At 39.6% G+C, this 18,825-nt stretch overlaps 1 protein-coding gene across 1 annotated transcript in view; it reads right to left on the bottom strand.

Moving 5' to 3' along the window:
* The window catches only part of LOC140204675 (von Willebrand factor C and EGF domain-containing protein-like), a gene marked incomplete at its 3' end in the record, with an annotated part of 363,358 nt that overhangs the window by 45,351 nt on the left and 299,182 nt on the right, over positions 1-18,825 (bottom strand). The window contains exons 13-14 of the mRNA XM_072271366.1: positions 5,892-5,977; positions 2,869-2,986 (exon numbers count right to left, since the gene is read on the bottom strand). Of these exons, the coding sequence (XP_072127467.1) occupies positions 2,869-2,986; positions 5,892-5,977 (204 nt within the window). The remainder of the gene's footprint in view (positions 1-2,868; positions 2,987-5,891; positions 5,978-18,825) is intronic.

An 18,825-nucleotide genomic window follows, 5' to 3' on the forward strand; every position in this document is an offset into this window, starting at 1 on the left:
GATGGAAGAGCATGACCCTCCATGGAAGACATTTCCATAATCTGAGCAAACTGGACATCAACAAGGAAGTGTCAAATGCCTGGTTCAGAATTGGAGACCTTTTCCTTGTGACAATACAGGACCAGGTGGCTAACACACACAAATATCAAAAATGCGTAATTAAAGGTCAACAAATTCAGGAAAGTAAATGCAGAAAATGCTAAGAGAAAGCAGAAACAATCCAACACATTACAGGATCCTACGGCAGTTTAGCTCAATCTGATTACTTCCAGAGGCACAATCAAGTGGCAAACCTCATTCACCAAGTCTTTCTTTAAAATACAAATTCATAAAGGACATGGTGTAAATACTATAAATACAAGCTGATCCAGTTTTAGAATCAGAGTCCTGCAAGTTATATTATGACTGATCCATTATTACAGATAGGACAATCCATAATAACCAACTGGATATAATATTACAGAATAAACATGCAAGGACAACTTACTTAATAGAAATAGTCTTTCCAACATATAGAAATCAACAAGTGAAAAACACCAGAAATATGTTGAATTAAAAGAGGAGAATGAAAGACTATAGAATATGAACGGGGTATACATTGTCCCAATAGTAATATCTATAACTAGTACCAACCCAAAGTCACAACAAAATAGCATTAAACAATTAGGCCTACATAGCAATATTTAGGTACATCTCCAGAAAGCCACAATACTAAACACCACTAGAATAGTCCAAAAGTTCTGAACAATTGAGAAATTAGTGTGCTTTGCTATCCCCGTACCTCAAGTTTTACCAGCTTGAGCTGAGAAAAAAAAACAAAAATACAATATTACAAGTAATAACAGTTTCGGTGAATGGGTTTCTGTCCCCCATACTGCACGTCCCCCGGTGACGAATCGGGGAAAGCTCTGTAGATATGTGGGGCAGGTAGGATATGCGAACCAAAACAGAAACAAATCCATAATGTATGTTCCTGGACTGGACTGTGCTCTGGTCAGCGTCTGTTCTTCATGTTAGGGTGACTGAATACACAACCTGACTGTAGGATTAAAAAGCTATACTCTTTCCCTTTAGAAATGGAGATATGTCCATGGAATCGAGTATTACGGCCGCAGCCTGGGGATTGCTAGGGTATGCCTGGAGCTAGCACTAGGCGTGACAGTAAGCAAACTGCTAGTAGTGCACTGCTGACTAGTCAGGCAGGTACCGGGAAACCGCAAAACGATACAGCCAGTAGTCAAAGTAGCCTCCAGCACAAGAGGCTGCGACAGCTGCACATGTTTCTCAGAGGAGCAGTAGACATACAAATGAGACCAATCAAGCAATTAAGAGAAGAAAGACATGCATGAAATAGTCATTAGAAGTAAATACATTCATAAATATGTGTACGTTATCGAGTAATGGAACTTGAGACTGACATGACAGCATACAGGGGCAAACTTCAAAACATCCCTTCATACAAGTAAATGCACATTGGATCACAGATCAATGTAGAAGAATGATAAGAAAAAATAACTTCACTCTTAGAGACGTGTTAAACCAAATAAAACATGATGTTGCACAAGAGCTGGAAAGAAACCAACCTAAAGGCCATAACAATGTTACACAAGAAAATAATGAAGATGCCACCTCCCAAAGCGCTATTTAAAACGGAATTACTTTAATGACTGCGCCACAACCTGACGATAACAGCAACAACACAGATGTAGAGCCTCTGCAGAATGCTGATGGTGAAGCTGAGCTTACAGATGAAATCTAACACCATACTAACAGAATACGTAGACACTGACCCAACAAAAAGATCCAACACAGCAAAACAAAATACCTCATCTAAATTTGCAAACAAATTATTAATTCTCTAAACAATATTATATTACCACAATATTTAGGAAAACTTGAAACATTTGAACTACACATAATAATATACTGCACAACATTAACAGCAGTGCGGTGCAATAGCTCCAAAATAGAAGCATTCATTCACAGAAAGCCAAAAATGAGTAATGAAGTGAGAACACCAAAATGGCAGAGGAGATTTACCAGCTTGAGTTGAGAAAAATAAAAATAATAATAGCTTAACCTATCTGAAGAAAATAGGTAATTAATTATTTAAAAAAGAACTTTCTCTAATTGAAGAACACTTCAATCACAGAATGGAAATATTTATAGAAGAATTACAGAAAATATTTGATACAGGAACCAGTTAAGGTCGCTATGGCTGAGTTAATCAAAAGGAGCTACCCAGTCATATCCCATCTTCCAGCACTAAGTCCACTGTCCTGTAGCTCATGGCTAAGTACACACCCAACTACTTACTGAATCCAAAGGAGATAGCTGCCATTACTGTCCCTTCAGCTAGTAAGCTTCCAACCCCGACCATTAAGTAAAAAGTACTTTCTGACCCTTTCCACTTTAACCCTCCTATTTATGTTTAAAGTGGTATTCCCTTGATTTTGACCCTTCTGCAAAGGAAAGATAAATTCTTCCTATTTACCTATGTCACTTAAATCTTCCCTCAGTTACCTCACTTATGAAAGGAACAACTCTGAATTGTGTAAGATGTCCTCATGGTCAAAATTTTTCAGTCTAGGCAATATTGTTGTAAATCTCCCTGGTATACTCTCTAGAGCAGTCTGATCTCTCTGTCATCTGGTGACCATCACTGTTAGCAGTACTCAACCTGCTGGGGTACAATATCACTAGGTGGAAAACAAATGAACGATGTGAAATATTGAGAGAACAGAAAAGATTCAAGGAACAAATTAGACTATGTAAAAATGTTATGCATCTCCATTATTTTGCCGCATAATTCAGTCTTAAGTATTATAGTAACTTGAACCTTGCATATCACGAGAGGACCAAGCTCACCTCTGACAATTTTATCTTGACGGCAAGTAAAGCAGCATTGGTTTGGCTCTAGAAACCATTCCTCCCTTGCACATTCCAACAGTGGGCAGGGCCTGTAATAGCACTCCACTTCACCATTCTGTGGGCACAATCAATCAACATTAGTGCTTAAAACAGAGAAAAATAATCAATTCACATTTATAGCTGAGATTTTATTGTATTGTTTAAAATTGTATTATTGGTTATACATTGAATTTGAGTGGTTAATACTTTAGAGATTTTGCACATATACGGCCTCAGTATAATCTGTGTGAAATTAATGAAAAGACTTATCTAACATGCATGGAATTTGTTTAAAGGGCACACAGAGTTTGGAAAAGTAAACTCTGAGGTCTAAACAAATTGATATAGGCAGTCTGAGATCGTGGGAAAAATATGGCAAAAAAGGAGAAGAAAGGAGAAGAACTTAGATAGAAAACGTACAGAAACAAGATGTTATTCAAACTATGAGAACTGAACAATTTTGGAAGCCAGATGTCCTTGTACATAAATGACAGTGATAACCTGCCAATACACAAGCAATTAGGAAAGCAAATGGTATCCTGATGCTTGTTACAAATTACATATTACATTCTGGTAGGATCTTATTGAGACACAATTACAGAAAGATTTAAGGTAATTCATAGAATATCTCCTTTATGGTCTTCTGATATGGGATATCAGTTATGTCCAAGGTAACTGCTAACAGCTTTACCAATTCTACAGTAGATTTCTGAACCATTCAGGCATGATACTTCTGGGTATTCTGTTCTCCTGGAAAAAAGATTTTGATGCTAAACCATGGTGTAATGGTCAATCATCTCAACGATCAATATAGGTAGGCTAAAATCTAATGAATTTTTCCAGCAATTAAAGGCACATTAGAATGACATGTTACACCTCTGCCCATATATGTCTGCCAAGTTGATTTACCAAGAAACACAGGGTAAATGGAAGCATTGTAGTTTGGAACTATCTCTGCAACTTGGTAGCTATTGTACAGCTAGAAAGAATAGTAACCCACGTCTAATCTTAAAAAGAAATCCAGCAGTAGATGATTTATTTTCTTTTCCAAAATAGCCCACAGGAGAGATGATAGGATAACAGATACCTGATTACCATAAACTGATCATACAATAGATTTGGAACATTGGCATAGTTTATATCATTAAGGGGATTGATCAGGAATTAATTGTACTTTTATCTTTTGCTAGTTTTCTGCACATCTTGGAATAGAAATCTACTTAGGCCCCAAAACTGAACAAAGCATTGTCAACATCCATTCATTGTACTTCTTTCAAAGTTCAAAGTCAATTTATTGTCAAAGTGCATCAATGTCACCATATACAAACCTGAGATTCATTTTTGCAGGTATTCACAGTAAATACAACAAACACAGTGATGGTCTGCACCTAACAGGAAGGACAGCGAATATACAAAAGACAACAAATCGTGCAAATCCAAAAAGAAACAATAGTAAACAAGCAATAGATATTGAGAACAGGAGTTGAAGAGTTTTTAAAAGTGATTCCATAGATTATGGGAACAGTTCAGTGATGGAGGGAGTGAAGATGAATAAAGTTATCCCCTCTGGTTCAAGGGCCTGATGCTTGAGGGGTAATAACTGTTCCTGAACCTGGTGGTGTGGGTCCTGAGGCTCCTGTACCTCCTTCCTGAAAGGCAGTAGTCAGAAGAGGGCTCGGCCTGGATAGTGTGGATCCTCGATGCTGGGTGCTGCTTTACTACAACAATGCTCCATGTAGATGTGCTCAATGGTGGGGAGGGCTTTACCCATGATGGACTGGGCTGTGTCTGCTACTTTTTGTAGGCTTTTCTGTTCAAGGGCATTGTTGTATCCATACCAGGCCGTGAGGTAACCAGTCAATATACTTCCCACCACACATCTATAGACGTTCATCAAAGATGACATAACAAACCTTCACAAACCTCTAAGAAAGTAGAGGCACAGCAGTGGTTTCTTTGTAATGCACTTACGTGTTGGGCCCAGGACACATCCTCTGGGTCGACATCACTGAGGAATTTAAAGTTGCTGACCCTATCCAGGTCTGGCTTATGGACCTCTGATTTTCTCATGCTGAAATCAATAATCAGCTCCTTGCTCTTGCTGACATCAAATGAGAGGTTGTTGCAGCAGCATTCAGCTGGATTTTCAATCTCCCTTCAATATGGCGATTCGTCAGGACCTTGGATTTGGCCAACAACAGTGGTATAATCTGATATTAATTTGCAGGGTTGTCAATGCAAGGTCTCTAACCTCTGGCCTTTCTTTTCCAAATGTATTGTTTAGTTTAAGTGTTCCCCAAAACATTTCTATGATTGAGCAGGAAGCTTTTTGTTGCACAGTAAAATCCTATTTCTGGTGAAATACTTAGGGATGCTTTACTATGTTAAAAGCTTTGACACAAGTGGAAGGCATTGCTGTTGTACCATCCACAGTGAGAACATGTTACTTTGTGAGAAACATCCAAGTCAGACAGCATCCTTTACCCAGCTGTTTCATGCACACAAGTTACAAAATAGGAATGTGATTCCTTAAGAATTGCATCCTTCCTGGAAGTGTAAAATTTAACTGGAAATCCTCAGGTGTTACTCTGACAGGTAGTTAGGACTATCATCCATGTTGTTCACCAGACAAGTTTATGGAGACAACAATATTGTATTTTAGTACCAGAAACTTCTGATTTTGTTGATACTTCCATTGAGACCAGATGATGCTTCAATGCAATGAGAGAGTTAAAATACTTGAGGTGATGAATATTCAGTGACTCTTAGTTGGTGACAGAATTTAAAGGACATACCCTGGAGCAGATGAGTTAACATCATCTTCTTCCCCACCCCCACCCTGCTGCACTAAGAATCTTGTTCCTGTGTACATAAATAAATAGCTTTGATTTGTTTTGAAGGGAAGTTGTAAAATTTCTTGTTGGAAAGTTGTGACTTGCCAGCTCCAGATAAACAAGCAAACAATGCCCTCAGTCTCTTACCAAACATGCGCAAGTGATGCAATCAACACCAGGCCGGGAGAACTCTGCCCCATGAGGATAGACGATGCCATGATCAATACACTCAGCTTAAGAAAGATAAAAATGTTAAATTAAATTAAAAAACAGTGCAATGTTGCTAAATGGTAATTTAACCAAGCATATTTTAAAAATAGATTTAATTTAACTTGCTCAGTAGGTTAGATCTTCAACACTAATTTATTCTACATAGTACACAGAACATAGAACAGCATAACAGGCCCTTCAGCCCACAATGTTGTGCTGAGCCAATTAAATTAACAATCAAATGGCTGTTCAAACTAATCTCTTCTATCTACACAACACCCATATCCCTCCATTTTCCTCACATTCATGAGCCTATCTAAACGTCTCTTAAAATTCCCTGATGTATCACCACTTCAGGCACCATTCTCTGTGTAAAAACCTTCCCCTCACATATCTTTTAAAATTACCCCCTCTCACCTTAAATGCATGCCCTTTGCTATTAGACATTTCAACCTTGGGATAAAGATTCTACATGTCTACTTTATCTATGCCCTCATAATCTTATAAACCTCTATCAGATCTCTCAGCCTCCACTGCTGCTGAGAAAACACCCCAAATTTGTCCAACATCTCATTATAGCAAGTGCCCTTCTAATCCAGGCAGCATCCTGGTAAACCCTCTCCAAAGCCTCGACATCCTTCTTATAATGGGGGGAGCAGAAGTGTAAGCAATACTGAGATACGGCCTAACTAGAGTTTTTATATAATAAAGGCAACATGCCATATGCCTTCTTAACCACCCTGTCAACCTGTGTACCACTTTCAGGGAGCTGTGAACTTGAATCCCAAGACCCTTTTGCTCATCAACACTGTTAAAGGTCTTTCCCTTAATTGTGTACTGTCTCTTTAGATTTGACCTACCAAGGTGCAACATTTCATATTTAGCCATGTTAAACTCCATCTTCCATACCTCTGCTCATATCTGTAACTGATCTATGTGCTGCTGTACTCTTTGCCAGTCATCTACACTATCCACAGCAACACCAATCTTTGCATCATTTGCAAACCTACTAACCACTCATCTATATTTTCATCCAGATCATTTATGTACATCATGAACAACAGAAATCCCAGTACAGATCACTGTGGAACTCCATTAACCACAGAATTCAAGCTAGAATAAATCCCTTCGACCACCACTCTCTGTCTACTATGGGCAAGCCAATTCTGAATCCAAACAGCCAATTCACCATTGATACCATGCACATTAATCTTCTGGATGAGCCTCTCAGGCAGAACCTTGTCAAATGCCTTTACTGAAATCCATGTAGGCAACATCAACAGCTATACCTTCCTCAATCACCCGATCAAAAAACTCAATCAAGTTAGTAAGACATGACTTGTCCCACACAAAACCATGCTGGCTCTCCCCAATTAGACCATAGTTTTCCAAATGCAGTAGTGTGGCAATCCTGTGAGTAAAAAGGTAACAGAATGATGTTAACTTTTATCCTACACACTAAAATTGTTCTTGGAACAGGAACTATTGGAAATAGAGCGTGATACAAAAACAGACCAGTCAGGTTCACGGTGATGTTCATGCTCCACGAGAGCCCCTTTTGCTCATCCAAGTCCATCTGTGTAATCTACTCCTTCCTCTTTCATATACTTCTTCAGATACCTCTAATAAGGCATCTGTACCATAGCTGGGTAGTGAGTTCCATGGGATAATTCTTATTGGTGTTCTTGAACAATGATGTCCTCTCTTATGCTCTTCACATATTGAAACATTCACTCCACATACTCTCTCTGAAAATTCTTTACTATTCTGAAGACGTTATGAGAACCTCTTTCTTTTTGAAGATTTTATAAAATCCTCTATAAAATTGATCGCATATACTCTATGTCCTTTTTATAATTTGGATACCAGAACTATATTAAGTATTGCATACAATGTCTAACAGTTCTTCCCTTCCAAAAATGAGCTGTTTGATTTGCATTTTATGGCCTTGCTAAGCAGTGACACACCTTTCAATAATTTGTGCATTTGTAATGAATACATAATGCCCTTGTTCATTTACCATAGTGTACATCTGCCTTTCATATCATAAGTGGCCTCTTCATTTTTCTTAGCAAAATATTTTGTCTTATTGCTTATCTGTGCTGAACTTTGGATTCTACTCTTGCTCCTTCTGAAAATTTATAAATATACTCCTCGGTAATTACTAACCCATTCATCTTGGCATTATTAAACTTAGTACTTGTATCTTATGTATTGCAGTGATTCTGGTTAATTGGGGCAGCCGCTTATTTGAGACAACTCCTTCAGAACAAAAACTAATTGAGAAAATAGCTGGATTCCCTTCATTTACTTGGGACACTATGTTGCTTAATTGGGACAGGAGACTGTTGCTGAACAGTTTCTAACTAGCATCTTTCGTGTGGCCATCAAACACTGCACCATGCTTAAAATGTAAACACAAGGAATTCTGCAGATGCTGGAAATTCAAGCAACAAACATCAAAGTTGCTGGTGAACGCAGCAGGCCATTGTTTTCAAATCTCTTATTAGCTCTTCCTTCAGTTAGTCTTGACGAAGGTTCTCGGCCCAAAACGTTGACTGTACCTCTTCCTAGAGATGCTGCCTGGCCTGCTGCGTTCACCAGCAACTTTGATGTGTGTTACCACGCTTAAAATGAACTGTTCTTAAATGCCATCAGTTACGTATGTTTGTGTTCAAGAAGCTGTAATTTTTGTCACTGATTCCTGTTGCAAACTACTTAGCAGTAAGACAACTTCGCTCACCACGTTTTCATGCATTCAGTCTTGGAGATGCCAGAAACAACTGGGAGTGAAAATGAAATGACTTCCCAACTTCAACAAGTTAGGGATTACAGAGAAGATCAAGGTATCTCCAATTTATTGCTTATTTATGTGTTATTATTGTTTCTTCTTTTTTATATTTGCAGTTCGCTGTCGCCTGCACTGTGGTTGAACACCCTAGTTAGGTGGTCCTTCACTGATTCTGTTATAGTTATTATTCTATAGATTTGTTGAGTATGCCCACAGAAAATGAATCTCAGGGTTGTATTTGATGACATATATGTACTTTCATAATAAAATAAAATATAATGCATTTTACTTTGATCTTGTTTATTACAATGAAAATGAAAACTTGAAGGATGCAATCATCAAAAAATTTGTATATCGACACTAGGTGCCTGCACTGATTTTGTTCATTTACAATCAGTCAAAAGTACACCATTTTAAATGAAAAGAGTTTACTAAGAGTAACTTGCAACTCAGTTAAATAGTAATTTGGTTTTTTTATACCATTTTAATTCTTTCCATGAAACTTCAGTTAATTGAGGAAGCCATTTAATTGGGCCAAAATGTACTGGTCCTAATGGGTCCCAATTGATCAGAATCCACTGTATTTGAATAACAATGGTCTGAGTGTAACTATCTTCTTTATCTGCATATGGTTAACCTTTACTTCCATTTTTTGCTTTCAGTCAATCCTCAAACCAGCGAACAATCCAGTTTGCTATTTGTCACCTGACTCCAGATTACCTGACTTTAGTTATTAGCCTATTGTTGAGTAACTACTCAAAGACCTTTTGAAAATCTAGATGCACTATCTGTAGTGTACAATCATTTCCATTTCCTTTGTTAACCCTAAATGTAATGATAAGATAAGTCACAAGATTTCCGCTTTTGAACTCTAAGGTATTCATTTTTTTATCTTCATTTTCTCCCTCAATAAGGATTCTAAATTTTTCTGGCCACTCCTATGCTGCTCAGTAGTCTGTCATTCCCACAATATGTTCTAGTTCCCCTATTCTCTATTTAGGTTCACTCTCTGTCAGTCTTTAGACACAATGCCTTTCTCTAACGAATTATTAAATACATAGCACTGTCTTTGCTTTCTTTCTCAAATGATTTTAAAAAGCATGAGTGCAATTCAGCTGGAAGAGGAACTTTATCCTCTGTTTGAGTAATTTATTATATTCCCTTTGTGCATTTTAAATGCACTAACATTATTTTCCATACCATCATATAATGCCATATCCAAATGTTCTGTCTCACTGGAAAATCTGGAACTAAAGAATAGTTTATTACTTTTGCTATCAGAAAGACAGCATAAAATAAAAGAAAGGGCTAAAAAATGCAGAAATTAGTGGGAACCTAGAGAACTGGAATGCATTTAAAAACCAACAGAAGACAATGAGAAAAGCAATTCGGAGAGAAAAGATGAAACATGAAAGTAAGCTGGCCTATAATATGAAGGAGTATACCAAAAGGTTTTTTCAGAAATATAAAGAGTAAAAGAGAGGCGAGAGTGGAAAGTCGCTGGAAAATTATGCCGGAGGGGTAGAATTGAAGGACGAAGCAATGGCAGATGAATTTTATAATTATTTTGCATCAGTCTTTACTGTGGAAGGCACCAGAGGTATGCCAGAAATTCAAGAGTGTCAGGGGACAGAAGTGAGTGTTGTTAACTTCAAAAAGGCGAAGGTGCTTAAGAAGCTGAAAGATCTGAAGGTAGACAAGTCACCCGGATCAGATGGACTTCACCCCAGGATTCTGAAAGAGATAGCTGAAAATATTGTGGAAATATTGATAGTGATCTTTCAAGAATCACTATACTTTGTAAAGATTCTGGAGGAATGGAAAATTGCATTTTCACTCCACTGTTTAAGAAGGGAAGGAAGCAAAAGACAAAAAACTATATGCCAGTCATTTGACTTCAGTGATTGGCATGATGATAGAGTCCATTATTAAGGATGAGGTTTCAGGGTACTTGGAGGCGTGTGATAACATAGGCCAAACTTGGCATGGTTTATTTCAGAGGAAATCTTAACTGACAAATCGGTTGGAATTCTTTTAACAAATAATAGGCAGGATAGACAAGGGAGAGTCTGTGGATGTTGTTTACATGGACTTTCAGAAGACCTTTTACAAGTTGCTGCACATGAGGCTGCTAAACAAGATATCATGGTATAACAGGAAAGATTTTAGCATGGGCAGACGATTGGCTGACTGACAGGAGGCAAATAGTGGGTATAAAGATGGGCTTTTCTGGTTGGTTGCTGGCGACTAGTGGTGTGCAGCAGGGGTTGGTGTTGGGATCATTTCTTTTTATGTTATATATCAATGATTTGGATGATGGAATTGATAGCCTTGTGGCCACGATTGCAGCTTATATAAGGATAGGTGGAGGGCAGGTCGTGTTGAGAAAGCAGGGAGTCTGCAGAAGGGCTTTAACAGATTAGAGCAAAAAAATGGCAGGTGGAATATAGTGTAGGGAAGTAAAGGCATAGACTATTTTCTAAATGGGGATAACATTCAGAAATCAGAGGTACAAAAAGACTTGTGAGTCGTAGTGCAGGGTTCCCTAAAGGTTAACTTGCATGTTGAGTCAGCAATAAGGAAGTCAAATGCAATGTTACCACTCATTTCAAGAGGATTAGAAAATAAAAGCAAGGATGCAATGTTAAGGCTTATAAGGCAATGGTAAGATCACATTCAGAGTATTGGGCTCCATTTCTAAGAAAGGGTGTGCTGGCATTGGAGATGGTCCAGAGGAGGTTCACGAGAATGATCCAGAGAAAGAAATGGTTATCATGCAAAGAGTGTTCGTTAGCTCTTGGGCATATACTCACTGGAGTTTAAAAGATTGAGGAGAGGTCTCATTGAAACCTGTTGAATATTGAAAGGCCTAGACAGAGTGGATGTACAAAGTATATTTCCAATCGTGGGGGAGTCAAGGACCAGGAGGCAAAGCCTCAGAATACAAGGACATTCCTTTAAAACAAAGAAGAGGAAGAACTTCTTTAGCTATAGGGTAGTGAATCTGTGGAATTCATTGTCACAGATGGCTGTGAGGCCAGGTCATTGGGTACTTTGAAAGCTGAGGTTAATAGGTTCTTGGTTAGTCAGGGAAAAGGCAGGAGAATGGGTTGAGAAGGATAATATATCAGAGATGATGGAATGGCTGAACACACTTGATGGGCTGAATGGCCTAATTCTGCTCCTATGCCTTATGGTCTCTCGATCACTTTCTGTGGTTGTTTGTTGCTCCCTTTCATACCTTGTAACTTGTTGGATGGCATTTTTGCTGTTTCCTTAGCATTTGCCTGTATTTTTTTAACGAGGCCGAGTTGCTAGCTCAATGCTGAACTCAGCACAGATGGAAAGTGTGCAATGATTCGAACCTGGCCACACTAGTCTTGAAGTCCAGATTTGATGCCATGACCCTACCATTTGACAAGCTTGCCCCTTTGCCAACTCAGTCTTCAGCCTTTACTTATAATTTTGTGAAATATTTTACCACTTCGCTTCATTTACCTTAGGTTCTGTTTTTGCTTTCCCAGATGCCATTTTGATTTTTCCTAATACCTCGGTATTTATCTTTCATGAACTCTTTTTTAATACGATTTTCTCACAGAGCATGATGCTTTCCTTCCCACTGCTATACCATTGGGTTTGTATACTTCCAAAGTATTTATAAAGTCTTCACTTCATTCCTTTCCTTTTGGCATGTTTACATGGCTTCCTATGGCTTCTATTCTACCTCGGCTGACAGCGCCCTTGACCATATCAAATGTGTTTCTCCATGTCTGCTCTCACCCCCTTCTCATCTCAGCCACTGGCTTTCCCTTCCATCCTATCAGCGTCTACATTTAATGAATCATTCTTTGCATTTTTCTCCATTTTTGTTGACATTCTGAAACCAATAATTTTCCCCTCTTCTCCTCTTTCAACATTTGGAAGAAACTATTCCTCTTGTAACATGTCTGCAATTCCATCTCTATCAACAAGTCCTTTCCCAGAGCATTTTTCAGTGCCATCACAGCAGAAGCAATAACTGCTGTTTTACTTCAATTCTTTCCCAACATCCAGGAACCTAAGCATTCCTTCCAGGTGAAGCAGCAATTCACTACCATTTCTTCCAATCCAGTTTACTAAGTGCTCATAATATGATCTCCTTTGTAGTGGAAACACTGAAAAGTTTGGGTAACTGTTGTGTTTTGTAGAATGCATCTGTTCAATTTGCAAAGGTGATCCTGAACTTTTAGCTGCTTGTGAATTTAGTTCTCCAATACTGTTCTAACCTGACAGAAGCATCTACATTGTTCTAATAAAACTCAACATAAACTTGAAGAACGATACCTTATGTTCCATCTAGACATTTTGCAGCATCTCGCGACTCAATACCAGATGTATCAATGTCTGATAGAAATCATTTTTCTAGCTTGAACTAACTCATTCTGTTGTAAACTTAACCACTGCAATGTTCACTTGGTCCTCCTCTCTCTATAGCAGGGGCTACCAAATATTTTTATGCCATAGACCCATAACCAAGAGGTCTGTGGACCACAGATTGGGCACTCCTGCTTTACAGGTATTACCTAATCTGCTGTACATTTCCAACTTCTCTTGGTTTCAGGTTTCATCAATAGGTCTGACATTTATTGCTTTTACATGTCCAGGCATTTATTCTCTCTCTCTTTAACTGCATGTCTTAATCTGTTGAGCAAATGGCTCTGTAAGTGTCAGGTTGCATAGGTAGCCCTGTTGTCTCCCTGTCTGAAAGGTTCCTATTTTAGTATTGAATGCTGAGCTGTAGTTGATAAAGAGCATTCTGATGTATGCATCTTTGCTGTCCAGCTGTTCCAGGGTTGAGTGAAGAGCTCTGGATTGCTTCTTAAACTGCTTCACAGGTAGGAGTTGATATATTTCATCACCAACCTCTCAAAAACACTTCATCACAATGGATGTAAGTGCTACTAGTCAATGAGGCAGGATACCATATTCTTCTTAGGCCCGGTATAATTGAAGCCTCCTTGAAGCAGCTCAGTACCTCAAGACTGCCGAAATGAGAGGATAAAGATCTCAGTGAACACTCCAGCCAGTTGATCAGCACAAACTTTTAGTACTTGGTTAGATATCCATTAAGGGCCGAATACTTTTTGTGCGTTCATACTCCTGAAGGCTGCTCGCACGTCACTCTCAGAGACTGAAATCACAGGATCATTGGGGCTGTGGGAGATTGCAATGGTTCCTCCATGTTTTGGAAGTCAAAGTGAGCATTGAAGGCTCATCTGGAAGTGAAGCCCTGTTGTCGCCTATGTTGCTTGATTTAGCTTTATAAGAGGTTATTAGAGCCCTTGTCTCCATCCATTAACTTATGGTTTGACTATTATCAGTTGAAAATATACTCTATTCTCTATGTCCTAAATGTTCTTTTTTCTATCCTGTTCGGTTAAAGAGCAAGACAGCACGGTTACAGGGCTTTCAGCACAACTAGCCCATGCTGACCACTGATCCCACCCAGCTCGAATAGTCTTTAGCCAATATCACTCTAAGCCCTGCCCTTCCATGTACCCATCCAAGTGCTTCTTAAAATGATACCATCACACCCACCTAGGTCACTTCTTTTAAATAGTCACCATTCTCAGTGTGAAAATGTTACACCATAGGTCCCTTTAAAATTTATGCTCCCCCCAGTCTTGCTCTCTCCTACCTGGGTAAAAGGTTATTACTGTCTACCATATCTATGCCCCTCTTAATTTTAAATATTTTCATAAAGTTGCCCCCTCATTTCCCTACTTTCCAAGAAACAAAGACCCAGCCTGGCCAAACATTTCCTTTCACTGAGGCCCCCTCATTCTGGCAATATCCTCATTTTTTTCTGCACTATTTCCATTTTCACACCTTTCCCCTAACAGGGTAACCAAAACTCTATACATCATTTTGAAATCTAATAGTAGATATCAAATAGTATACGTGAGAAGTTTTTTGCATTTTTGATATGAAGGAATATCACCTCCCTTTAAAAACCTCTTCTGATTAATTACTTTACTTTATTGTCGCCAAACAATTGATAATAGAGCGTACAATCATCACAGCAATATTTGATTCTGCGCTTTGCGCTCCTTGAAGTAGAAATCAATAGTATATATTAAAAATTTAAATTATAAATCTTAAGTAGAAAATAGAAAAGGGAAAGTAAGGTAGCGCAAAAAAACCGAGAGGCAGGTCTGGATATTTGGAGGGTACGGCCCAGATCTGGGTCAGGATCCGTTCAGCAGTCTTATCACAGCTGGAAAGAAGCTGTTCCCAGATCTGGCTGTATGAGTCTTCAAGCTCCTGAGCCTTCTCCCGTAGGAAAGAGGGTCGAAAAGTGTGTTGGCTGGATGGGTCGTGTCCTTGATTATCATAGCAGCACTGCTCTGACAGAGTGTGGTGTAAAGTGAGTCCAAGAACGGAAAATTGGTTTGTGTGATGTGCTGGACTGTGTTCACAATTAATTAATATCGGGGCAGATGAAATTCCTGCAATTACTATTTGTATATTTTTTCCTCATCTTTTATTGTCATCATATTTTTCCTCCATCTGTCACTTGTGTGGTCTTGTGCGTTAACTTGTCTGTTGTCAAAGTGATTCTGCACTATGTTTTACCTTCAACTTTATGGATACTCTGCTGTCACAGGTTCATGCCTTGTTTCTGCTACCATAATATTATCACTAATTAGTACCGCCATGATACCTCCCCCTTACTGGTTTCTGTCTTTTGTAAATATGTTATGCTCAGCAATGTTAGATTGCAGATCTGACTTTTCTGTAGCCATGTCTCAGTAACTTTTACTATGTCTGGTTTCTCTCAAAGTAATAGCCTTCACTTCCTTTTTATCTAGACACTCTACAGGCAGTCTTAATCAATTTTAATGTGATATTCTCGCATTTTATGCTTTACGATCTTATTAGACAATTTTAGTAACAGTTTTCCTTGAAAAGGAACTCCATCAATCACTTGTTAATTCTCCTGAACTACTGGCTTCAATGCTAATTTGCATGAGGTTGGCCAATAATTCAGAGGTTAACTCTCTGCAACTGTGTTTTTGATTTAGAGCCTAATTCCCAACTTTAGCACAACTTCCTCACTATTCCTACCTTTGTCATTTACTCCAACATCAACCACTGGATTTATAGCATGCTTTCCTCAATTCCTCTTCAGTTGTCACAAGGTTATTTATTCTAGTACAGGGGAGGCAATACCATTTTCAGGGTCAGGGTTCATTTTCTTAGCTGCAGGCTCCCTGACTGGTACATTTCTATTCTGCTCTTTCCCACTGGACAGGTTTCAAAGTTCAAAGTTCAAAAGCAACAACAATGACCTTCAGATCTCATGTTTGACAGTTAAATGTGGAGCAGTAAAGCATGATGCCTCCAATGGACTATGCCAATGCCAATGTGGCAGGAGGGGCGGGATTCAAACTAGGCTGAGGTGTAGGGGATGAGGCTTCTTTTGCCTTCCATCTTGTACAGTCACTTGAAAGTAAGATCAACAATCTCAGGGCAAGGCTGCGGCATCAGAGGCAGATTTCAATTGTTTGTTGCATTGAGACTTGGTTAACAGCGAAAATGCTGGACGCAGCAATCCGACCAGAAGGTTTTATGATTTTCAGAATTGACTGAACCCTGAAGCCTGATAAGGAAAAAGGTGGCGGCATATGCTTTTTAGTCAATTCGCACAGACAATGGAGTTATGTCGACTTATTGTTCCTCTGACCTAGAACAACTAATGATTAAACGTAGACCATTCTACCTGCCTTGAGAGTTCTCATCCATGATCTTGACTGCAGTTTACATACCACCAGTGGTCGATTAGAAGCAAGCACTCACGAACCTGCACGATGCTGTCTGTAAACAAGAAACAGCCCACCCCAACACATTTCCAATTATAGTCAGCAACTTTAACCAGGCCTGTTTGAAGAAACCCCTGCCCAATTATCACCAGCACGTAACCTGTAGCACCAGAGGTCCCAACACACTGGATACCTGCTACACTATGATAAGGAATGCCTATCACTCCTTCCCGAGACTGTATTTTGGCAAGTTGGATCATTTGGCTGTACTCCTGCTACCTGCATACAGACAGAGCCTAAAGGGCAATTCTCCAGAGATCAAGACAACTAAGAGATGGTGACGAGAGGCTGAGGAATGGTTACATGATTGCTTTAAGTCGGTGGACCGGGCGTGTTCAAGAATTCATCTGAGGACCTGAATGACTACACCAGAGCCATTACAGACTTTATTCAGACAGTTGTGGATGACTGTGTCTCCGTAAAATCCTTCAGGGTTTTCCCCAGTCAGAAGCCCTGGATAAACAATGAACTCTGGAACCTGCTGGGAGCCAGATTAGAGGCATTCAAGTCTGGAGGTCAAGAATACTACAAGAAATGCAGGTATGATCTTCGGAAAGCGATCACTTGGGTGAAATGGAGTTTCTGGAACCTATAAAGGATGCTCGAGAGCTGTGGCAGGGTTTGAATGTTATACCCTCCTGCAAAGCTAAATTTGGCAACATAGGGGACAGCAGAGCTTCACTTCCAGATGAGCTCAATACCTTCTATGCTTGCTTTGACCAACAGAGCAGGGAGGAACCATTGTGCATCCCCACATTTCCCGATGATCCTTTGGTCTGAGTAACTGAAGATGATGTGCGGGCTGCCTTCAAGACGGTGAATCTAAGGAAATTATCCACGCCGGACAGAGGACCTGGCCAAGTACTGAAGACCTCTGCCAACCAACTGCCTTGTATATTCACGGATATCTTCAACTTCTTTCTCCAGCAATGTGTGGTACCCATCTGCTTCAAGCAGTTTTCATTCATACCCAAGTTCCCAGGATGATCATGGAAACCCGTCTAAATGACCATTGCCCAGTAGTACTTACACCCACAGTAATCAAGTGTTCTGAGAGGCTGGTGTTCAAGCATATCAACTCCTGTCCGAGTGGCAGCTTGGATCCACTCCAATTCCCCTACCGAAGCGACAGGTCTAATAAAAAGTTACCTTGTTGGCTCTTCACACAATCTTGGAACAACTGATCAGCAAAGATGCATACATCAGGATGCTCTTTTTTTGATTACTGCTTGCCATTTAACACCATCATCCCCTCAAAACTAACTCAGTAAGCTCAAAGACCTGGGCCTCAAAACACTCAATACACCATTGTACAATTGGATCCTGGATTCCCTCACTTGCAGACACCAGTCAGTTTGGTTTGAAAAAACATCTCCTCCACAATCTCCGTCAGCACAGCAGCACCACAGTGATGTGTGTTCTATTCGCTTTACACCAATGACTGCGGGCTAAGTACAGCTCCAACACCATATACAAGTTTGCTGATGTCGCCACTGTTGCAGGCTGTATCAAAGGTGGTGATGAGTCAGCATCAGCATAAAGGAGGGAGATTGAAAATTTGGCTGAGTGATGTAATAACAACAACCTCTCACTCAATGTCAATCAGACCAAGGAGCTGATTGTAGACTTCAGGAGAGGGAAACCAGAGGTCCATGAGCCAGTAATCATTGGAAGATCAGAGGTGGAGAGGGTCAATAATTTAAAATTCCTCAGTGTCACTCTTTCAGAGGACCTGTCCTGGACCATCATATAAATATTATTGTGAAGAAAGCACAACAACGCCTTTAGTTCTTCAGGAGTCTGTGGAGGTTCAGCATGCCATCAAAAACCTTGGCAAACTTCTATGGATGCGTGGTAGAAACAGTGTTGACTGGTTGCATTACCGTCTGGTATGGGAACACAAAGCCTTTGAGCTGAAAATCTTACAAAAGCTAGTGGTTTTGGCCCAGTACATCACGGGTAAAACCCTCCCAACCATCGAGCACATCTACATGAAACACTGCCGTCGAAAAGCAGCATTCATCATCAAAAATCCTCACCACCCAGGACATGCTCTTTCCTCACTGCTGCCATCAAGTCGAAGGTATAGGAGCCTTAAGACTTGTCCCATTAGGATCAGGAACAGCTACTACCCCTCAGCCATCAGGATCTTGAATAAAAGGTGATAGCTACTCTCATTTAAGGATTCTGTTAAATTGTTATTTTCCAGAAGATCTAT

The sequence above is a fragment of the Mobula birostris genome, chromosome 11 (genome assembly GCF_030028105.1).
Source record: "Mobula birostris isolate sMobBir1 chromosome 11, sMobBir1.hap1, whole genome shotgun sequence".
In the NCBI taxonomy this organism is placed as follows: Eukaryota; Metazoa; Chordata; class Chondrichthyes; order Myliobatiformes; family Myliobatidae; genus Mobula; species Mobula birostris.